Source organism: Ranitomeya imitator, chromosome 1 (genome assembly GCF_032444005.1).
Source record: "Ranitomeya imitator isolate aRanImi1 chromosome 1, aRanImi1.pri, whole genome shotgun sequence".
NCBI lineage: Eukaryota > Metazoa > Chordata > Amphibia > Anura > Dendrobatidae > Ranitomeya > Ranitomeya imitator.
This window is the reverse complement of record NC_091282.1, coordinates 929,736,960-929,761,460: the sequence shown is the minus strand read 5'-3', so window position 1 is coordinate 929,761,460 and position 24,501 is coordinate 929,736,960. Positions and strand designations below refer to the sequence as shown.

At 45.7% G+C, this 24,501-nt stretch overlaps 1 protein-coding gene across 2 annotated transcripts in view; it reads right to left on the bottom strand.

Moving 5' to 3' along the window:
* PDLIM5 (PDZ and LIM domain 5) overlaps nucleotides 1–24,501 on the bottom strand; it is a 426,156-nt gene that overhangs the window by 129,762 nt on the left and 271,893 nt on the right. For both annotated transcript variants that reach the window (XM_069743580.1, XM_069743581.1), the window contains exon 7: nucleotides 16,582–16,618. In XM_069743580.1, the coding sequence (XP_069599681.1) occupies nucleotides 16,582–16,618 (37 nt within the window). The remainder of the gene's footprint in view (nucleotides 1–16,581; nucleotides 16,619–24,501) is intronic.

Sequence of the window (24,501 nt, the reverse complement as noted above, 5' to 3'; positions counted from 1 at the left end):
CTCCCATCCACAAGTGGCAGCACTCCATTTAACGGCGTGGAGTTTGAACGGTCACTATTAGTGGGGAAAGGCTTCTCTCCAAATTTAGTCGAGACACTCCTAAAGAGTAGAAAGCAAGTAACTACAAAAATCTACTCTAGAACTTGGAGGAAGTTCTTGTCTTGTTCAAGATTTGACATCCAAGACGGGATACCAATACAACAAATCTTAGAGTTCCTACAGAGGGGTTTCGAGTTAAAACTCTCTACTAGTACCCTTAGAGTACAGGTCTCAGCTCTGGGTGCCCTGTTTTCATGCAATATAGCAAACAATTATTGGATAGCGAGGTTTATGAAGGCAGTTAGTAGATCTAGACCGGTATATAAGGATAGGACAGTTCTATGGGATTTAAATTTAGTTCTGTCCTCTCTAACAAAACCCCCCTTTGAACCTCTGCAAGAGGCCTCAATCAAAATGTTGACACTTAAGACCGCCTTCCTGATTGCCATAACCTCAGCTCGCAGGATAGGGGATATCCAGGCGCTTTCCAGAGCTCCTCCATACACAGAAATCTTATCAGACAGAGTAGTCCTTAGACCAGACCCGGCATATCTGCCGAAGGTAGCGTCACGTTTCCATAGATCACAGGAGATAGTTTTGCCATCCTTTATTCCTAAGCCCTCTAATCCTAAAGAGCAGGAGCTTCATACGTTAGACGTCAGGAGATCTCTTCTTCAGTATATTTCAGCTACTGATAATTGGAAGAAAGATGGAGCACTGTTTCTTTCATTCCAAGGTCCAAGGAAAGGATTTAGAGTGTCAAAATATTCACTAGCCAAATGGATAAGGGAAACTATATCTCTAGCTTATACAGCAGGTGGGGGGCCAGCTCCGCAGAATCTAAAGGCACATTCCACCCGGGCCATGGCGTCATCCTGGGCAGAGAGATCTGGAGTGTCAGTGGAGCAAATATGTAAGGCGGCCACTTGGTCATCTCCTTCCACTTTCTTTAAACACTATCGGTTGGATTTGGGGTCCTCCTCTGATCTCTCCTTTGGGTTAAGGGTGCTACAGACTATAGTCCCTCCCTAAGGTAGCTTACATCTCTGTAAATCTCTCGTAGTGCTGTCATGGGAGTCCGAATAAAGCATTAAGCTACTTACTGGTAGCGGCATTTTTCGGAGGCCCATGACAGCACCCTTAGTTCCCTCCCTATTCACGTGGGGGTAGCACTTCCTGATATGTAAATAGTGTAGTATGTAAATCTCACATATGGTGTCTGGTTACAATATAGTAGATTATTTTTTGGTTTCCAAATGTATATAATGTATGTTTGTGTAACACTAACCGCGGTAGTCCTCTCAGGCTCTGAAATACAACTGATGCATGGGAGAGGTGCCGCCCTTTTGTATCTGTAGGTTTCCTGTTCCTTAAGGGCGGATCCCCTCTCTCGTAGTGCTGTCATGGGCCTCCGAAAAATGCCGCTACCAGTAAGTAGCTTAATGCTTTTCCGTGTCAGCAATTACAGTGCCTACAAGTAGTATTCAACGCCCTGCAGATTTAGCAGGTTTACACATTTGGAATTAACTTGGCATTGTGACATTTGGACTGTAGATCAGCCTGGAAGTGTGAAATGCACTGCAGCAAAAAAGAATGTTATTTCTTTGTTTATTTTTTTTTTAAATTGTGAAAAGTCTTTTCAGAGGGTCATTTATTATTTAACCCCTCAACCCACCAGAATTCTGTTTGGTTCCCCTAAAGTATTAAGAAGTAGTTCAGGCACAAAGAACAATGAGCTTCACATGTTTGGATTAATTATCTTTTTCCAGCCTTTTCTGACTATTTAAGACCCTCCCCAAACTTGTGAACAGCACTCATACATGGTCAACTGTTATGAAAGGCAATTCAGTACTACAATGGACATAGCGGTCAGAGCACATACAGTGATCTGACAATAACCCAAAATCATAGAACGAGCTCTGAGACGTGGGAACTCTGCAGACCGCAATCCCTAATCCTCTCCAAACACCACTAGAGGCAGCCGTGGATTGCGCCTAACTCTGCCTATGCAACTCGGCACAGCCTGAGAAACTAACTAGCCTGAAGATAGCAAATAAGCCTACCTTGCCTCAGAGAAATACCCCAAAGGAAAAGGCAGCCCCCCACATATAATGACTGAGTTAAGATGAAAAGACAAACGTAGAGATGAAATAGATTCAGAAAAGTGAGGCCCGACTTTCTTAACAGATCGAGGATAGAAAAGGTAACTTTGCGGTCTACACAAAACCCTAAAGAAAACCACGCAAAGGGGGCAAAAAGACCCTCCGTACCGAACTAACGGCATGGAGGTACACCCTTTGCGTCCCAGAGCTTCCAGCAACAAATTAGACAAGCTGGACAGAAAAAATGGCAAACAAATAGCAAAGAAGAACTTAGCTATGCAGAGCAGCAGGCCACAGGAATGATCCAGGGAAAAGCAAGTCTAACACTGGAACATTGACAGGAAGCCAGGATCAAAGCATTAGGTGGAGTTAAGTAGAGAAGCACCTAACGACCTCACCAGATCACCTGAGGGAGGAAACTCAGAAGCCGCAGTACCACTTCCCTCCACCAACAGAAGCTCACAGAGAGAATCAGCCGAAGTACCACTTGTGACCACAGGAGGGAGCTCTGCCACAGAATTCACAACAGTACCCCCCCCTGAGGAGGGGTCACCGAACCCTCACCAGAGCCCCCAGGCCGACCAGGACGAGCCACATGAAAGGCACGAACAAGATCGGGAGCATGGACATCAGAGGCCAAAACCCAGGAATTATCTTCCTGAGCATAACCCTTCCATTTAACCAGATACTGGAGTTTCCGTCTAGAAACACGAGAATCCAAAATCTTCTCCACAATATACTCCAACTCCCCCTCCACCAAAACCGGGGCAGGAGGATCAACAGATGGAACCATAGGTGCCACGTATCTCCGCAACAATGACCTATGGAATACGTTATGTATGGAAAAAGAATCTGGAAGGGTCAGACGAAAAGACACAGGATTAAGAACCTCAGAAATCCTATACGGACCAATGAAACGAGGTTTAAACTTAGGAGAGGAAACCTTCATAGGAATATGACGAGAAGATAACCAAATCAGATCCCCAACACGAAGTCGGGGACCCACACGGCGTCTGCGATTAGCAAAACGTTGAGCCTTCTCCTGGGACAAGGTCAAATTGTCCACTACATGAGTCCAAATCTGCTGCAACCTGTCCACCACAGTATCCACACCAGGACAGTCCGAAGACTCAACCTGTCCTGAAGAGAAACGAGGATGGAACCCAGAATTGCAGAAAAATGGCGAAACCAAGGTAGCCGAGCTGGCCCGATTATTAAGGGCGAACTCAGCCAAAGGCAAAAAGGACACCCAGTCATCCTGATCGGCAGAAACAAAGCATCTCAGATATGTTTCCAAGGTCTGATTGGTTCGTTCGGTCTGGCCATTAGTCTGAGGATGGAAAGCCGAGGAAAAAGACAAGTCAATGCCCATCCTACCACAAAAGGCTCGCCAAAACTTTGAAACAAACTGGGAACCTCTGTCAGAAACGATATTCTCTGGAATGCCATGTAAACGAGCCACATGCTGGAAGAACAATGGCACCAAATCAGAGGAGGAAGGCAATTTAGACAAGGGTACCAGATGGACCATCTTAGAAAAGCGATCACAGACCACCCAAATGACTGACATCTTTTGAGAAACGGGAAGATCAGAAATAAAATCCATAGAGATGTGTCCAGGGCCTCTTCGGGACCGGCAAGGGCAAAAGCAACCCACTGGCACGAGAACAGCAGGGCTTAGCCCGAGCACAAATCCCACAGGACTGCACAAAAACACGCACATCCCTCGACAGAGACGGCCACCAAAAGGATCTAGCCACCAACTCTCTGGTACCAAAGATTCCAGGATGACCAGCCAACACCGAACAATGAACCTCAGAGATAACTTTATTGGTCCACCTATCAGGGACAAACAGTCTCTCCGCTGGACAACGATCAGGTTTATTAGCCTGAAATTTTTGCAGCACCCGCCGCAAATCAGGGGAGATGGCAGACACAATTACTCCTTCCTTGAGGATACCCGCCGGCTCAGACAAACCCGGAGAGTCGGGCATAAAACAACTAGACAGAGCATCCGCCTTCACATTTTTAGAGCCCGGAAGGTACGAAATCACAAAGTCAAAACGGGCAAAAAACAGCGACCAACGAGCCTGTCTAGGATTCAACCGCTTAGCAGACTCGAGATAAGTCAAGTTCTTATGATCAGTCAATACCACCACGCGATGCTTAGCTCCTTCAAGCCAATGACGCCACTCCTCGAATGCCCACTTCATGGCCAGCAACTCTCGGTTGCCCACATCATAATTTCGCTCAGCAGGCGAAAACTTCCTGGAAAAAAAGCGCATGGTTTCATCACTGAGCAATCAGAACCTCTCTGCGACAAAACAGCCCCTGCTCCAATCTCAGAAGCATCAACCTCGACCTGGAACGGAAGAGAAACATCTGGTTGACACAACACAGGGGCACAAGAAAAACGACGCTTCAACTCTTGAAAAGCCTCCACAGCAGCAGAAGACCAATTGACCAAATCAGCACCCTTCTTGGTCAAATCGGTCAATGGTTTGGCAATACTAGAAAAATTGCAGATGAAGCGACGATAAAAATTAGCAAAGCCCAGGAACTTTTGCAGACTTTTCAGAGATGTCGGCTGAGTCCAATCATGGATGGCTTGGACCTTAACAGGATCCATCTCGATAGTAGAAGGGGAAAAGATGAACCCCAAAAATGAAACCTTCTGCACACCAAAGAGACACTTTGATCCCTTCACAAACTAAGAATTAGCACGCAGGACCTGAAAAACGGTTCTGACCTGCTTCACATGAGACTCCCAATCATCCGAGAAGATCAAAATGTCATCCAAGTACACAATCAGGAATTTATCCAGGTACTCTCGGAAGATGTCATGCATAAAGGACTGAAACACTGATGGAGCATTGGCAAGTCCGAATGGCATCACTAGATACTCAAAATGACCCTCGGGCGTATTAAATGCAGTTTTCCATTCATCTCCTCGCCTGATTCGCACCAGATTATACGCACCACGAAGATCTATCTTGGTGAACCAACTAGCCCCCTTAATCCGAGCAAACAAATCAGATAACAATGGCAAGGGGTACTGAAATTTAACCGTGATCTTATTTAGAAGGCGGTAATCTATACAAGGTCTCAGCGAACCATCCTTCTTGGCTACAAAAAAGAACCCTGCTCCTAATGGTGACGATGACGGGCGAATATGCCCCTTCTCCAGGGATTCCTTCACATAACTGCGCATAGCGGCGTGCTCAGGCACGGATAAATTAAACAGTCGACCTTTTGGGAATTTACTACCAGGAATCAAATTGATAGCACAATCACAATCCCTATGCGGAGGTAGGGCATCGGACTTAGGCTCATCAAATACATCCCGGTAATCAGACAAGAACTCTGGAACCTCAGAAGGGGTGGATGACGAAATTGACAGAAATGGAACATCACCATGTACCCCCTGACAACCCCAGCTGGACACCGACATGGATTTCCAATCTAATACTGGATTATGGGCTTGTAGCCATGGCAACCCCAACACGACCACATCATGCAGATTATGCAACACCAGAAAGCGAATAACCTCCTGATGTGCAGGAGCCATGCACATGTTCAGCTGGGTCCAGTATTGAGGCTTATTCTTGGCCAAAGGCGTGGCATCAATTCCTCTCAATGGAATAGGACACTGCAAGGGCTCTAAGAGAAACCCACAACGCTTAGCATACTCCAAGTCCATCAAATTCAGGGCAGCGCCTGAATCCACAAATGCCATGACAGAATACGATGACAAAGAGCAGATCAAGGTAACGGACAGAAGAAATTTTGACTGTACCGTACCAATGGTGGCAGACCTAGCGAACCGCTTAGTGCGCTTAGGACAATCAGAGATAGCATGAGTGGAATCACCACAGTAGAAACACAGCCCATTCAGACGTCTGTGTTCTTGCCGTTTAAATGGTGCACAGATTTACGCTCACGCAAGCGTCGACCGATCTGAATGGCCAAAGACATAGACTCATTCAAACCAGCAGGCATAGGAAATCCCACCATGACATCCTTAAGGGCTTCAGAGAGACCCTTTCTGAACATAGCTGCCAGCGCAGATTCATTCCATTGAGTGAGCACGGACCACTTTCTAAATTTCTGACAATATACCTCTATCTCATCCTGACCCTGACAAAGCGCCAGCAAATTTTTCTCTGCCTGATCCACTGAATTAGGTTCATCGTACAGCAATCCGAGCGCCAGGAAAAACGCATCGATATTACTCAATGCAGGATCTCCTGGCGCAAGAGAAAATGCCCAGTCCTGAGGGTTGCCGCGCAAAAAAGAAATAACAATCAAAACCTGTTGAACTGGATCACCAGAGGAGCGAGGTTTCAAGGCCAGAAATAATTTACAATTATTTTTGAAACTCAGAAACTTAGTTCTATCTCCAAAAAACAAATCAGGAATAGGAATTCTTGGTTCCAACATAGCTTTCTGATCAATAGTGTCTTGAATCTTTTGTACTCTTGCCGAGAGCTGATCCACAAATGAAGACAGACTTCTAATGTCCATCGCTACACCTGTGTACTGAACCACCCAAATGTCTAGGGGAAAAAAAAAAAGCAAAACACAGTGCAAAGAAGAAAAAAAATGGTCTCAGAACTTCCTTTTTCCCTCTATTGAGAATCATTAGTACTTTTGGCTTCCTGTACTGTTATGAAAGGCAATTCAGTACTACAATGGACATAGCGGTCAGAGCACATACAGTGATCTGACAATAACCCAAAATCATAGAACGAGCTCTGAGACGTGGGAACTCTGCAGACCGCAATTCCTAATCCTCTCCAAACACCACTAGAGGCAGCCGTGGATTGCGCCTAACTCTGCCTATGCAACTCGGCACAGCCTGAGAAACTAACTAGCCTGAAGATAGCAAATAAGCCTACCTTGCCTCAGAGAAATACCCCAAAGGAAAAGGCAGCCCCCCACATATAATGACTGAGTTAAGATGAAAAGACAAACGTAGAGATGAAATAGATTCAGAAAAGTCAGGCCCGACTTTCTTAACAGATCGAGGATAGAAAAGGTAACTTTGCGGTCTACACAAAACCCTAAAGAAAACCATACAAAGGGGCAAAAAGACCCTCCGTACCGAACTAATGGCACGGAGGTACACCCTTTGCGTCCCAGAGCTTCCAGCAACAGATTAGACAAGCTGGACAGAAAAAATAGCAAACAAATAGCAAAGAAGAACTTAGCTATGCAGAGCAGCAGGCCACAGGAATGATCCAGGGAAAAGCAAGTCCAACACTGGAACATTGACAGGAAGCCAGGATCAAAGCATTAGGTGGAGTTAAGTAGAGAAGCACCTAACGACCTCACCAGATCACCTGAGGGAGGAAACTCAGAAGCCGCAGTACCACTTCCCTCCACCAACAGAAGCTCACAGAGAGAATCAGCCGAAGTACCACTTGTGACCACAGGAGGGAGCTCTGCCACAGAATTCACAACAGTCAACATGGGAAAGACAAAGGAGCATTCCAAGGCCATCAGAGACAAGATCGTGGAGGGTCACAAGGCTGGCAAGGGGTACAAAACCCTTTCCAAGGAGTTGGGCCTACCTGTCTCCGCTGTTGGGAGCATCATCCAGAAGTGGAAGGCTTATGGAACTACTGTTAGCCTTCCACGGCCTGGACAGCCTTTAAAAAAGTTTCCTCCCGTGCCGAGGCCAGGCTTGTCCGAAGAGTCAAGGCTAACCCAAGGACAACAAGGAAGGAGCTCCGGGAAGATCTCATGGCAGTGGGGACATTGGTTTCAGTCAATACCATAAGTAACGTACTCCACCGCAATGGTCTCCGTTCCAGACGAGCCCGTAAGGTACCTTTACTTTCAAAGCATCATGTCAAGGCTCGTCTACAGTTTGCTCATGATCACTTGGAGGACTCTGAGACTGACTGGTTCAAGGTTCTCTGGTCTGATGAGATCTTTGGTGCCAACCACACACGTGATGTTTGGAGACTGGATGGCACTGCATTCGACCCCAAGAATACCATCCCTACAGTCAAGCATGGTGGTGGCAGCATCATGCTGTGGGGCTGTTTTTCAGCCAAGGGGCCTGGCCATCTGGTCCGCATCCATGGGAAGATGGATAGCACGGCCTACCTGGAGATTTTGGCCAAGAACCTCCGCTCCTCCATCAAGGATCTTAAGATGGGTCGTCATTTCATCTTCCAACAAGACAACGACCCAAAGCACACAGCCAAGAAAACCAAGGCCTGGTTCAAGAGGCAAAAAATCAAGGTGTTGCAGTGGCCTAGTCAGTCTCCTGACCTTAACCCAATTGAAAACTTGTGGAAGGAGCTCAAGATTAAAGTCCACATGAGACACCCAAAGAACCTAGATAACTTGGAGAAGATCTGCATGGAGGAGTGGGCCAAAATAACTCCAGAGACCTGTGCCGGCCTGATCAGGTCTTATAAAAGATGATTATTAGCTGTAATTGCAAACAAAGGTTATTCCACAAAATATTAAACCTAGGGTTGAATAATAATTGACCCACACTTTTATGTTTAAAATTTATAAAAATTTAACTGAGCAACAAAACTTTTTGGTTTGTAAGATTTATGCATCTGTTAATAAATCCTGCTCTTGTTTGAAGTTTGAAGGCTCTAACTTATTTGCATCTTATTAAACCTGCTAAATCTGCAGGGGGTTGAATACTACTTGTAGGCATTGTATAGACAACCTTCGACATGATCATCTATATATCTACTATGGGTTACCAAAGAAAGGTATTTGCAAAAAAAAAAAAAAAAAAAGTATACCACCTCCTAAAATAAAACATTTTAAACAGATGTGTGAATATTTTTCTGCCCAATGATGACAGAATCTGTCATCATTCTGGCTAACACGGTACCACAATACAATTTGTTATTGTACATCATAAACAGATGTGTGTACCTTTTAACTTTTCACAAATTTCATTGGAGGACCCTAAATTCTCATACAACAAATTCAATACACTATGGTATCTCAGAGTACTAGTAACGCCCTCGACAGGCTTCTATTCACATCACGACCCCTAGAAGGCCACATAAACATCTCCAGAATAATGCAATTGGCCTATGTGGAGCCAAAAAGAAAGGTAAGGAATGACCCATCTGTATACATCTCCAAGCTATAACCACAGTTAAAATTGTCATCTTACAAGACCACTACGAAAACTGGCGGTTTGCGCTCAGATGGGGCTTTGATTCTAATATAGGCACAAAAATATGCTAGTCCAAAACTGACCTAGGAAAAACTGTGAAACTGCTATACTTGCGGCAACTTTTGAACATTAAGAAATCAAAGACCGGTAACAATGCTGCAACTTAAATGGCTATTTTCCAGTTGTCTCTTAAAGCGAACTTGTCACCAAGACTTTGCTAAGTAAACTATAGACGCTGTCAGGTTGGCGATGTTATGCTGATTAAAATAATACCTTGGTTGATTAAATCCATCTTGTGGTTGTTGCTTAATCTGTATTTCCAGTTTTGAGTTAATGAGATTCTCGTGCTTCGGGGCGGGGCTTTATGTGGTGCCCTGCTTACATATGCATCTGTATGGGCTTATGACAGGTCACTGATCCTTCATTGACCTGCCTCCTATTTACCATAATGCATTTACTATTGTAGGGTTCGAAAAAAAAAAAATCACCTCCAGTAAAATGGCGGCAGCAACTGTGTAGTTTAATCCATCTCTTAACAATAAGTGTTACCCCGCAAGTGCCAGGGCCACTTAGCTGAAGCCAATTTTTTTTCCTACAGCATCTATCACTTGCCAATAGATGCTACTGCGCAAGCACCGTCATTTTGCTGGGGGAAAACAATGTGGCTGCAGCAATATGGCACTGATGGCGGCACTTGCACAGCAGCATCTATCCACTTGCTGATAGATGCTACTGTGCAGGCACTGCTGCTACAGCCACATTTTTTTCCTCCAGAACAATGGCTATAAAGACATCAATGGGCTTAAGAGAGGTTACTGGTATGCTAAGAGTTAACTCCTCTCTGGAATATAGCTACTACACACTCTGCCAGGTTCTGGAGGCTGAGCTCTATGGAAACGATATGTTCACTATGGAAGCTAAAAGCGCTCATTACAGCAGAATGGAATGACAGACAAGTAAAGTAAAGTCCATTGCAATTTTGCTTATTTTTATGCTGTCTAATTAAAGCAATTTAAGAATTTGAGAACTTTGCTTTAATATTAAAGCAGAAGTTGTGCTAGTCTTGAGTTGCACAACTTTCACGAGAAAATTTATTGAAAATGTTGGTGTACAACACTAATAAATGATTATAGAGAGAAACTGTTGAGTGACAAACTTACATTTCCCAAACGTTAACAAATAAATCAGCAAGGTGCACAGTGAGCGACTACACCTGTGTCCAAGGTTTCTCATTTGTCAGTCTCCCTACACTTAGCAGCTGATCGCTTATACTTATTAGGACCTTCCTGAAGACTTCTTAAGGTGACACTAGAAGAACACTAGAACAGGAGGATCAGGAGGTCCTTTATTGTATCAGGATTTTCACAAGATTTCATTTATGATGTTTAAAATGGACAGAAAGTATTCACTATTAGGGCTCACTCACACTGCCATATGTTCTCTAATGTGGGAGAATCAGACCCAGTTTGGGAGAATCCCATCACAGGTGTTGAGAGGATGGAGAACGTAATTTCTCAATGTTCTCCATTGTCTCTGTGCGCTGTACTCAAACTTATATGGCTGCACATGGTCCGAATATCAGAGCCACTCGCAGCATTCTGGGACAGTTTTCACATGCAAAGTTGGCATGAGAAATAAATTGCAGATATGCACCGCTCCATAGTGTATCATTGGGCCGATATCGGATAAAGCATCAGATACCACTTGTCCGTGTTCTATGGTAGATTTAACCCTTAGGCACACACGGATCAATAATGAGATTTTACACATAGATAACAGGAAATACACTTTATTTGGTAACAGACAAAATTATAATACATTATATTACATCAAGATGTACAAGTGAAGGATAGAACTAAAGATGTATACTGCCAAGATCACAGGCCTGTTATTCCAGGATTTACCTTATTAAAAAAAAAAAAAAAGTCTTGCCCAGCTTCCACCAAGAAAATATGCCATTTCAGCTTTTTGCCCTCTGTGCCCGCTAAACACTGCAAGGCTGCGCTATTGTTATACAGGCTGGTGGGCAGTGTAACATTACTCAATTCTCAGTTTTCTGCCTACAGTCCCCTACACCCTTGCATTTTACATGTCTTTCTCTCCATGCTGGTACACACTCTACTCCCCTCCTAGTTACTGTGGACAGTCCCAGTTTCCTTCCTTTTTTAGCCGCCATAAATGTAGTCCCCAGCAAGTTTCTTAGTTTCCTTCTCCCTCTGGTAGTTGTAAATGTAGTCATCAATAAGTTGCGTGTCAGTCTACTTCCCTCTCTAGCAGCCGTAAACATAGTCCCCAGTCAATCTCCTTCTCCCTCGGACAGCCATAAAGTTCCCAATGTATTCCCTTGCACATAGTTAAATAAGAATTATATCCTTGAGTCTATAGAAGAGATCCGTGCTCATACGTCAATCCCCAGTGGCAGTCTTAGCTTTGCAATATATTACCATGTTACTGTACAGACTCTGCAGGATGAAAGCAATTCTTGTGTAAGCTGCTGTCCGGCGAACAGAGGATCACTATACCAAGAATATGAATGGCGGAAGAGTGACTGAGTGGCCATCAGCAATCCACTCCAATGGACCTGCACATTGATATACTTTTTGAACACCAGGATGGCGCAATGCTATGCAAGTAAGCATCATAATTTGTTAGTTTTTCTTAAAAGCCTTTAATTGGCAATATTACAATTTTTCTTAATCTGCACAATAAATATACTTACTCTTGGGATAACCCCTTTAAAACCAGAAACATCTTGTCCTAGCGCTTCTGTCAGATTTACACTTTGGAAGTTTAAAGTCATTTAATAGCACCAAATGTGTTTTTACACAGTAAAGACATTATCAAATCACAGCCTGAGCAGGCTATAGCCTCAGATATATGTACAGATGCAAATAATATTCATTTGGGCTAAATAATGGCATGCAGTTTCAAGCTACAAATTATATTCATGCACATCACAGGCAGCCTTATCTAAAAAAAACACATGCTACTTTTCTGTCCAACTCTCAAAGTTGTCACCATGGCCCCAAGGCAAACCCAAATCTCAAATACATGCACTGAACCGGCCTTTTCCGAAGAGAATAGACAAAAATATCGTTATCCACTCAGCTGCACACTTTCATGAAACCCACTGCCAATGGAAGAAATCCCACAACTTGCAGCACCTTTCACATACGATCAGTCACTTTAATGGCCAAAAAACCCAATAGAAGATAGGAGAATAATAGCGGAAACTGCGTCCTTGATGAAAACCGATCAGCATGCAACATTAAAGGCGCAGATTCTGACCTGCGTTTTCTGCTAAGAAATGCAGAATCTGCAGTCAAATCTGCAACGTGTGCACATAGCCTTAGTAGGTTTTCCACATTGTAGCACCCAGACAATACACATGCATCACATTCCCCGTCTCAGGTTTAGTTTATACAACAATATACATTACAGCAGCAGCGCATGTTCACATGTGCACAGATGTAGCAGAGCTGAAGTGAGCATTAAATATGTAAATGGGGTAAAAAGCGGAAATAAGTTGGAGACCGGAGTAGTCTTGAAGGCTAGTCGTGTTGCTATCTTTTCAGTTAACCATTAAATGGCATCAAGTACAGGGCACTCCCAATTCTGATGATTTTTTAAAATGTAAAGAAAGCTGCAGGACACCGCGCCCTGGAGAACCACAGCACACAGCATCTGCAGCTCGGATTCACTGCATGTATGAACTGGGCCCTGTTCAGACTGAGTTTTCCCTAGGGTGCTTTCACACTGCATTTTGGCATCTGTTCTTTGGTCCTGTTGAAGTTTAATGTCCGAATACCTGTAAAACAGGATTCGGGGGTATGCGCCGATGGGGCCATAGACTAATGGTGCCAACAGAACATGTATCATATTCGGCCATGTACGCCTACTGGAGACGGCCACTCACATGCATGAGTTGAAGTGAAGGACAGCATCCAATCCAGGTGAAAAAATTCCTCTTTATTGTGCTTTATGGCACAATAAAGAGGACATTTTTCACCTGGATTGGATGCTGTCCTTCACTTCAACTCATGGTATGTACTCTTCCACTTGGGTACCGTGGAAATAGGACGGGTGTCCGTTTTTGTCAGTTGTGCTGTCAGCCGCCATTTCTCTGTTTTGGCCACCTACATGCAGTCTACTAGGTCAGTGTCCTCCTCTAGTAGGCGTATACGCCCGAATATGATGCACACGTTCAGTCGGCACCATTACAGTCTATGGCCCCGTCGGTGCACATGCCTGAATCCTGTTTTGCGCGGGTTTGGACGCAAGCCCTGACTGGATCAACAAATGCATACCAAGACACAGTGTGAAAGCAGCCTGAAAGCTCCCCTCCAGTTTCACAAAAAACAGGCTACTGTTACACTTATCCACCCCGGGGCTTGGAGACATCACCATCCATTCATTCATGGACAGTTGTCATTGGAGCTTCAGCTGATCCTACCATAGCAACAGTGCCCCCCCTCACTGGATCCGGTCATGGTCAGTAGTGGGTGACAGCTGGCTGTGGGGATGATCACTGGGAACTCCTACAGATGGATTCTGGAAACTGCAGAGATGGATGCTAGATGCTGCGGAGTTGCATGGGTGCCCACCACACCAGCGAATCTTTCCTTAGTGAGTAGGGTCCCTTGCCTTGTAGGCAGTTTATCAAACAGCTTTTGCCAGAAACCAACACAGTGAAAGTTAGCATCCGTGCCCTCATTATAGTTATCCTGGGGGGACACAATCAGTGGGCTCAGAGTTGGCCAGTGTGGACAGGGCTGTAAGGGAGAGGTATCCCACTGTAGGGCTATACAATAAGCTGTATAGGAGAGGTAGCCCACTGTAGGACTATACAACAGGCTGTATGAGAGAGGTATCCCACTGTAGGGCTATACAATAAGCTGTATAGGAGAGGTAGCCCACTGTAGGGCTATACAATAGGCTGTATAGGAGAGGTAGCCCACTGTAGGGCTATACAATAGGCTGTATAGGAGAGGTAGCCCACTGTAGGGCTATACAATAGGCTGTATAGGAGAGGTATCCCACTGTAGGGCTATACAATAAGCTGTATAGGAGAGGTAGCCCACTGTAGGGCTATACAATAGGCTGTATAGGAGAGGTAGCCCACTGTAGGGCTATACAATAGGCTGTATAGGAGAGGTAGCCCACTGTAGGGCTATACAGTAGGCTGTATAGGAGAGGTAGCCCACTGTAGGGCTATACAGTAGGCTGTATAGGAGAGGTAGCCCACTGTAGGGCTATACAATAGGCTGTATAGGAGAGGTAGCCCACTGTAGGGCTATACAGTAGGCTGTATAGGAGAGGTAGCCCACTGTAGGGCTATACAATAGGCTGTATAGGAGAGGTATCCCACTGTAGGGCTATACAATAAGCTGTATAGGAGAGGTAGCCCACTGTAGGGCTATACAGTAGGCTGTATAGGAGAGGTAGCCCACTGTAGGGCTATACAATAAGCTGTATAGGAGAGGTAGCCCACTGTAGGGCTATACAATAGGCTGTATAGGAGAGGTATCCCACTGTAGGGCTATACAATAAGCTGTATAGGAGAGGTATCCCACTGTAGGGCTATACAGTAGGCTGTATAGGAGAGGTAGCCCACTGTAGGGCTATACAATAAGCTGTATAGGAGAGGTAGCCCACTGTAGGGCTATACAATAGGCTGTATAGGAGAGGTAGCCCACTGTAGGGCTATACAATAGACTGTATAGGAGAGGTAGCCCACTGTAGGGCTATACAATAGGCTGTATAGGAGAGGTATCCCACTGTAGGGCTATACAATAAGCTGTATAGGAGAGGTAGCCCACTGTAGGGCTATACAATAGGCTGTATAGGAGAGGTAGCCCACTGTAGGGCTATACAATAGGCTGTATAGGAGAGGTAGCCCACTGTAGGGCTATACAGTAGGCTGTATAGGAGAGGTAGCCCACTGTAGGGCTATACAGTAGGCTGTATAGGAGAGGTAGCCCACTGTAGGGCTATACAATAGGCTGTATAGGAGAGGTAGCCCACTGTAGGGCTATACAGTAGGCTGTATAGGAGAGGTAGCCCACTGTAGGGCTATACAATAGGCTGTATAGGAGAGGTATCCCACTGTAGGGCTATACAATAAGCTGTATAGGAGAGGTAGCCCACTGTAGGGCTATACAATAAGCTGTATAGGAGAGGTAGCCCACTGTAGGGCTATACAATAGGCTGTATAGGAGAGGTAGCCCACTGTAGGGCTATACAACAAGCAGTATAGGAGAGGTAGCCCACTGTAGGGCTATACAATAGGCTGTATAGGAGAGGTAGCCCACTGTAGGGCTATACAATAGGCTGTATAGGAGAGGTAGCCCACTGTAGGGCTATGCAATAGGAAACAACAGCCTTCCAATTAAAGGTAGAAGCCCTTGAAGAAATATCACAATATGACATGGGCTTACATGGTTGTCTTCTCACTTGGGTACAAGTGTGAGAATACATTTCTCCAGTATTGGCCGTTCAGAGGATGATTGTGTTAAAAAGGGGCAGTAAGGTCTGTATGAGCTGTAGAAGCCTGCATACAGTAGATTTAATTGCAGCTTTATATAGCATCACAATTACGGTACCCCCAATTATAGACAAAGCTCTGCTACATCTGTTTAAAGAATTAAAATATTAAACTAAAAAGCTTTTTATTGCATCATTTTTAAGGTTCATTTAGAAAACCGTTCACGCAGAAAACTCAATATAGGTTATCAGAAGCCAAGTATATCGCCTTCATGCAGCAAATAGAAAAATAAATAAATAAAAGGAGAGAACACAAAATGTTTCCCTAGCAATGCAGCATTGAAAATAAAAGCCACGAAAAGTTTAGAAAAGACAGGAAATGAATGTGAAAGTGTGGCGGATCACTGCACATTTAGAACACGGGCTGAGACACCATGGTGCCAGTCTCGCAATTTGGTATACTTTGGGCTAATGATTTGAACAGGAACTTTTTCCCTACAAAGAAAGAAAAGATAGGAAAAGACAAAGGAAAAACAAAGTAAAAATAAAGATATTTTATCCATTGAAACTTGGTGGTTACTCACACCACATAATGTAGCAAGCCACATTACAGAATGCGGAATACACAGGAGGGTGACAAATCGACAACATACAGGGATGTAAGAACGAGGAGGCATGCAGAACTCCATACTGACCAGACCGCTCACATGCGACCAGTGACTAAGCTCCAGAACATAAGTATTTCAGCACAAACATTCACAGCTCTCACATGCCAACAGAAAAGACTAAACTTACTTGTCTTTTTTCACATTTTCAGGCTCTGGTTCTGTAACTGAAAAGTAAAAAGAAAGTAATATCAGATAATATTAAAGGTTATGGTTCCCGTACTTTAGAAACAGTCACTTCTCCTATCCATAGTCCATGTCAGGTATTGCAGCTGAGGCCCATTCACCTGAAAGCCCAGAGACCAAAGTGGACAGCGAGAACCACTGAACAGGTGTGGTGTTTAGGATGTGTCCAAAGCTTGGCACCAAAACACTGGGCACAGCAAACTCATTCCCAAGTGCGGTTTTTATATATCCACTATATAGAGAAAAGCATAGGGACACCGACATATTGCACCTTCAGACATTGTAAGTACATCACATTCTAAACCCATAAACATTAAAGGCAATCTGTCAGCAGGATTTCATCCCCCAAACTATTCTATTTATGCATGTAGCTATCCAAGTCAAACTCAGCGGTGCCTTACACGGCCAATTCGTTCCTCCGTTACTGAGTAATCAGCGTTTGAATTGATATGCAAAATGAGGCTGAAGGACTAGGTTATATCTGAAGCCTCTGTCACACCAGCTCTATTCCAAGCCCAGTGCCGCCTCCTCCTTCGTGACCGAGAGCTCCTTTGCCTGAAGTCACACAGCAAAGAGGATGTCAGTCAAGGAAGAGGAGGAAGGGCAGAAAAAACAGCTCAAATGACAGAGCCTTCAGATTTACAGCTTCATTTGCATAACAATTCAAAAGCGGAATTCCCAGTAACAGAGCAATGGATTGGCCATGTACATGCATTGCTGGACTTTTCTCTTAAAGAGCTACATGCACTTGTACTGTAGACAGCTGCGGGCTTACATTATCAAATGAGCAGAGCATCAAGTAAGGGACATGGCCGTGGTGAAGCTGATGCAGGGAGAGAACGTGGTGGTTCTGTACCTGCTATGTGCACAACTACAACATCTTCCTCTGCTGCACACAGGAGACAGGACGTTATGCGTCCTTTCGTAATCCCAAATACCACTGCACGAATGTTGAGGCCACAAGATGTTGAAGGTGTTAGACTGGATGGCAGAGTGTGGCTCCAGTTCCTTCACATCATCTTCCACCCAGTCCAGTGCAGAAAGTGCACAGTTGGCACCTGAGGACCATGGTCATCCGGCTTTCATCCCCTTGCAAATCAGTTAAGCAGTCTGAGCCCCAAGTCATGCAGCAGTCTCTTCTGCTTTTTGATGACTGTGCTGGCTGGGCTTCTGTGGCTGCCGCTGATCTAGAAGTGGAAGAGAATGAGTGCACCGATGCCCAACCACTTGTTAGGTTGGATGATGAGTACATGGGAGAGCTAGTGCACATTGTCAGTGGACCACGTCTGATGACGAAACCCCGATTCCAACTGTAGCGCCTTTATACAGTGTGCAGACTGATAAGGGGGGCAGGGTTGAGGAGTCGGTGGAAGAAACCTATAAGCTGCACCCAGCCAGTCTTCAACTCTATTTGCCATTTGTTTCATATGGGGCCCCTTTCCACATATAAAAAAAAAAAAACACAAAAAACTGTGTTGGCTATCTCCTCCTCTTCCACCTATACCGCTACGTCCATCTCCTCCTCCTCAATTTGGACCTGTTCCTCCTGGTTCAAGATTCATATTTTTTATTTCTATTCTGCTTAGCGTAGGGATAGAACACAGCTGTAGCGATGGACAGTATTCGGTTTTGCGTGCAATTTTACAAAAACACTATGTGTACTATGCACCCTTCTCTGTGATAGTACCGTGCGTACTCAAAACTTTTTAGAATCTTCAACTAAGTCAGTGGGAGTGATGTGTGGCAACCATTTTTTCTACTCTTAGGCAACAATGTCCATCATCGTACTGCACCAAACAAAAGGCGCCGTATGTATTCTTGAACCCATATCTGTAGGAGTACAGTAGTTTGCCGAAAGCCACTGTGTGTACTCTGCAACCCTGCCTGTGGCGGTTCTGTGGGCCATTGTCTGGGTGTGCAATTTGTTATCTTCTGTGGGGGAAATGTGAAAACATGCTCTGTGGGTGCAATTTTTCACTGGACTGCAAGTAGCAAGCCTCGCTGCGGATTGCCAGATAGATCCAAGATCACACTACAAGCTTTTCATTTGCGGTATTTGAAAACATACGCTACTGAAGCAAACATTTTGGAGCTGTGGGGGGTATTCTACCCCATGGTCTTTGGGTGAAATTTGTAAGCTGCTAATGTCACCCACAGGCCATGGAGCAGAGTACCTGTACGTTAGCAGCTTACAAATGTCACCCACAGACCATGGGGCAGAGTACCCGTACGTTAGCAGCTTACAAATGTCACCCACAGACCATGGGGTAGAGTACCCATATGTTAGCAGCTTACAAATGTCACCCACAGACCATGGGGCAGAGTACCCGTACATTAGCAGCTTACAAATGTCACCCACAGACCATGGGGCAGAGTACCTCTATGTTAGCAGCTTACAAATGTCACCCACACACCATGGGGCAGAGTACCGTACGTTAGCAGCTTAGAAATGTGACCCACAGGCCATGTGGCAGAGTACCTGTACGTTAGCAGCTTACAAATGTCACCTACAAACCATGGGGCAGAGTACCCGTACGTTAGCAGTTTACAAATGTCACCCACAGACCATGAGGCGGAGTACCCATACGTTAGTAGCTTACAAATGTCACCCACAGACCATGGGGCAGAGTACCGTATGTTAGTAGTAGAGTTGAGCGACTTTTACTTTTTTAGGATCGAGTCGGGTTTCGCAAAACCCAACTTTAACAAAAGTCGGGTCGGGTGAAATCGGCCGATTATTGCGAAAAGTCGGGGGTCGGACGAAACACGAAACCCAATGCAAGTCAATGGGGAATCAAAGTCGGCAGTGAGTGGAGGACAGGAAAACACCTACAGTGCCCATTTTAATGCCAAAAACATCAATTCGTATTTCTTAAGCTTGTCAATCTTAATTTACTTTATAATAATAGTTAGGCATTGAAAACTGGAGGTCATTTGGCTAAAGTTGTGGGGGGGGGAGGCGGTAGGGCTGGCTCAAGATTTTCGTGGGCCCAGGAAACGCAGAATACATCACGGCTGTGGAGCAGGGAGAGGTAAGTATTTCAACTTTGCAAGTGCTGCGATCCTGAGCAAGCAGGGGGGGGGGCCACTAGTTGGCACTGGCACGGGGCCCCTCATAGTACGGCGGTGTGTTTGACGGCGGGCGGCGCCTCCCACTGCCAGAGACCCTTTTGCATACTATGAGGGGCCCTGTGCCAGTGCCAACGAGTATGCCCCCCACCTGATGAAGGAACCTGCACTTTCATCTGCACCTTCCTCTTTGTCCCCGTGTAAGGTGGTATAGTATGCGGGAAGGGGAACCTGACTTTCAGCAGGGTCAGAGTCTGGCTGTGTAGAGTGCAAGGGGAATGTAGTGGTCTTGGTCAATGTACCAGCAGACTCCTCTAGCAGTGGCTGGCCAATGGGCAGGATGAGGAGGAAACACAGATACGGGCCAAATAAGAAAGTAGGCTAAATCCAGTTCAAAATTGGTAACAGGACTAAACAGGCGGCATTGCTTTGTTCAGCTGAGGACAACTGTAATGAGGGGCAGACAGTTACCTGGGCCCAAATAAATAGGCTAAATGCAGTTCAAAATTGCTAACAGGAGTACACAGGCGGTGTTGCTTTGTTCAGTGGCGGACAACTGTAATAAGTGGCTCAGACAGACTTAGTAGGACTAAAATAAAAAAAAGTAGGCTAAATGCAGTTCACAATTGGTAACAGGAGTACACAGGCGGCATAGCTTTTTTCAGCGGAGGACAACTGTTATGAGAGGCTCACACAGTTACTAGGCCCAAGTAAGTAAGTAGGCTAAATGCAGTTCAAAATTAGTAATGGGAGTACACAGGCGGCATTGCTTTGTTCAGTGAAGGACAACTGTAATAAGTGGCTGACACAGTTAGTAGGCCAAAATAATAAAGTGGGCTAAATGTCAGCCAAAAAATGTTCATAAATAAACTGGTGGCATAGCTAGGTACATGGGTGGGCTCCTCTGCTGAGTAGCAGACAGTGATAGTTGGCGCAAAGTATTAACTGGTCTAAATGGAGGCCAGGGTCCCTGTATATTTTTACTATCATCTATCAATTCAACAAATTTGTATTGGCAGTGCCATTGAAGGATTTAACAGCACAGATTACACAGTGGTGGAGCAGGGAGAGGTAAGTTTTGCAAGTGGCAGAGCACTGTTCGAGCTGGGGAGGGAGGGGGGGGCGGGAACACTCTCTCGTGGGCGGCGGTACTGGCATAGGGCCCCTCATATTACGACGGTGTGTCTGACGTTGGTTGTGCACCACCACCAGAGACACTTCATTGTACTATGAGGGACCCTGTGCCAGTGCCGTCGCCCAAGATTGGGCACACGCACCTGTCCAGGCAAACGGCACTTGCACGGGTGCTTGCACCAAGTGGTGACCACGGCCCTGTGGGGGGAGTCAGCCCATATAGGGAGGTACAAAAATGGCCTATGGTGGACATTAAGCAGCTGCAAATGGAGGAATTGGAGCAGTCAGTAAGAGGAGGCCAAAAGCAAGACATTTTTCAGGCAAGCTACGTGTCAGCAGGGGAAGGTGGGGCAAAATAATTTGAAATCCATGATTGGTTCATTTTAATGAAGGTTAGATCATCAACATTTCGGGTAGCCAGACGTGTCCTTTTTTCGGTCAGTATTGAACCAGCAGCACTGAAGACTCTTTCTGATAGCACACTAGCAGCTGGACAAGCGAGCTCCTGTAATGCATATTCTGCCAATTCAGGCCAGGTGTCTATTTTAGATGCCCAGTAATCAAATGGGAATGACCTGTGATGGAGAACATCGATAAGGGAGGAAAAATAGTTGGTAACCATACTGGACAAATGCTGTCTCCTGTCACTTTGAATTGATGCAGCAGTACCTGTCGTGTCTGTGGTCATTGCGAAATCACTCCACAACATGGTCATAAAACGCCTCTGTCCAACATCACTTCGGATTTGTGCACCTCTAACACCTCTGCCATTTTGCCCTCCTACGGCTCGTGTGAGAACCATCACCGCCTCTGTGTGCTGGGAATGCCTGAACCAAACGGTCTACAAGAGTTGCTGGTTTGGTAGCCAATATTTGCTCCAGGTTCTCCTGTGGCATGAGATTTTGTAATTTTCCTTTGTATCGTGGATCCAGGAGGCAGGCCAACCAGTAATCGTCATCATTTTGATAATGCGGGGTCCCTTTTTAGGATACGCAAGGCATACTCTGCCATGTGGGCCAATGTTCCAGGTGTCAATTCACTGATTGTGCTGGGTTGAGGAGCACTTTCTTGCAAATCAACTTCACTTGTGGCCCGCAAAAACCTTGTACCTGACCTTGCAACGCCACCAGTTTCTATTGCCACCTGAGAAGCATCCTCCTCCCATAAATATTCATCCCCATCATCCTCTTCCTCCTTCTCCTCTTCGTCCGCCACCTCGCCCAGGAGAGTTCCCTGACCAGACAATGGCTGACTGTCATCAAGGCTTCCCTCCTCCTCGGCTGCAGACGCTTGCTCCTTGATGTGCGTCAAACTTTGCATCAGCAGACGCATTAGTGGGATGCTCATGCTTATGATGGCGTCGTCTGCACTTACCAGCTGTGTGCATTCCTCAAAACACTGAAGGACTTGACAGAGGTCTTGTAGCTTCGACCACTGCACCCTAGACAACGCCATGTCTGCCATCCAACTGCCTGCTCGTGTATGTGTATCCTCCCACAAATAAATGACAGCACGCCTCTGTTCGCACAGCCTCTGAAGCATGTGCAGTGTGGAGTTCCACCTTGTTGCAACGTAGATTTTTCGGCGGTGCTGGGAAAGATTCAGCGATCGCTGATGGTTCTGCATACGGCTGTAGTGTACGGGCAGCCGGCGAATGTGCGAGCAAAGTCTTCGCACCTTCAGGAGCAGGGCTGGTAACTCCGGATAATTTTTGAGGAAGCACTGCACCACCAGGTTCAAGGTGTGAGCCAGGCAAGGAATGTGTTTCAGTTCTGAAAGGGCTATGGCAGCCATAAAATTCCTTCCGTTATCACGGACTATCTTGCCTGCCTCAAATGTACACTTATGAACAGGTGATTCAGAACCACAATGGACCTAGTGGTTAAGAGCACACAAAGTGACCTGATAGTTACTAACATAGGACGAGCTCTGAGACGTGGGAACTCTGCTGACCGCAATCCCTAATCCTATCATACCACACTAGAGGTAGCCGTGGATTGCGCCTAACGCTCCCTATGCAACTCGGCACAGCCTGAGAAACTAACTAGCCCTGAAGATAGAAAAATAAGCCTACCTTGCCTCAGAGAAATTCCCCAAAGGAAAAGGCAGCCCCCCACATATAATGACTGTGAGTTAAGATGAAAATACAAACACAGAGAAGAAATAGATTTTAGCCCGACTTACTGAATAGACCGAGGATAGGAAAGATAGCTTTGCGGTCAGGACAAAAACCTACAAACAACCACGCAGAGGGGCAAAAAGACCCTCCGCACCGACTAACGGTACGGAGGTGCTCCCTCTGCGTCTCAGAGCTTCCAGCAAGCAAGAAAAACCAATATAGCAAGCTGGACAGAAAATATAGCAAACAAAAGTAACGCAAGCAAAACTTAGCTTATGCAGGGCAGACAGGCCACAAGAACGATCCAGGAGAGAGCCAGACCAATACTGGAACATTGACTGGAGGCCAGGAACAAAGAACTAGGTGGAGTTAAATAGAGCAGCACCTAACGACTTAACCTCATCACCTGAGGAAGGAAACTTAGAAGCCGCAGCCCCACTCACATCCACCAGCGGAAGCTCATAGACAGAACCAGTCGAAGTACCACTCATAACCACAGGAGGGAGCTTGACCACAGAATTCACAACAGTACCCCCCCCCCCCCTTGAGGAGGGGTCACCGAACCCTCACCAGAGCCCCCAGGCCGACCAGGATGGGCCAAATGAAAGGCACGAACCAGATCGGCAGCATGAACATCAGAGGCAAAGACCCAGGAATTATCTTCCTGACCATAACCCTTCCACTTAACCAGGTACTGAAGTTTCCGTCTCGAAATACGAGAATCCAAAATCTTCTCCAGTATATACTCCAACTCCCCTTCAACCAAAACCGGGGCAGGAGGATCAATGGATGGAACCACAGGTGCCACGTATCTCCGCAACAATGACCTATGGAATACGTTATGGATGGAAAAAGAAGCTGGAAGGGTCAAACGAAAAGACACAGGATTAAGAACCTCAGAAATCCTATACGGACCAATGAAACGAGGCTTAAACTTAGGAGAAGAAACTTTCATAGGAATATAACGAGATGACAACCAAACTCCGCACCGACTAACGGTACGGAGGTGCTCCCTCTGCATCTCGGAGCTTCCAGCAAGCAAGAAAAATCAATATAGCAAGCTGGACAGAAAATATAGCAAACAAAAGTAACACAAGCAAAACTTAGCTTATGCAGGGCAGACAGGCCACAAGAACGATCCAGGAGAGAGCCAGACCAATACTGGAACCTTGACTGGAGGCCAGGAACAAAGAACTAGGTGGAGTTAAATAGAGCAGCACCTAACGACTTAACCTCATCACCTGAGGAAGGAAACTCAGAAGCCGCAGCCCCACTCACATCCACCAGAGGAAGCCCATAGACAGAACCAGCCGAAGTACCACTCATGACCACAGGAGGGAGCTTGACCACAGAATTCACAACAGTACACTGCCCAGCCATGACTGAGTTTCTTGCTGCAAGTACTCGGCCAGTACTTCCGCGGTGTCTGTTGTCGCCCAAACACTTCATTTGTAGCACAGCCTGCTGACGCTTACCACTAGCTGTTCCATAATGGTACATCTCGTGTGCAACACTGGCAGCTGCGGATGGAGTGGTCGTGCG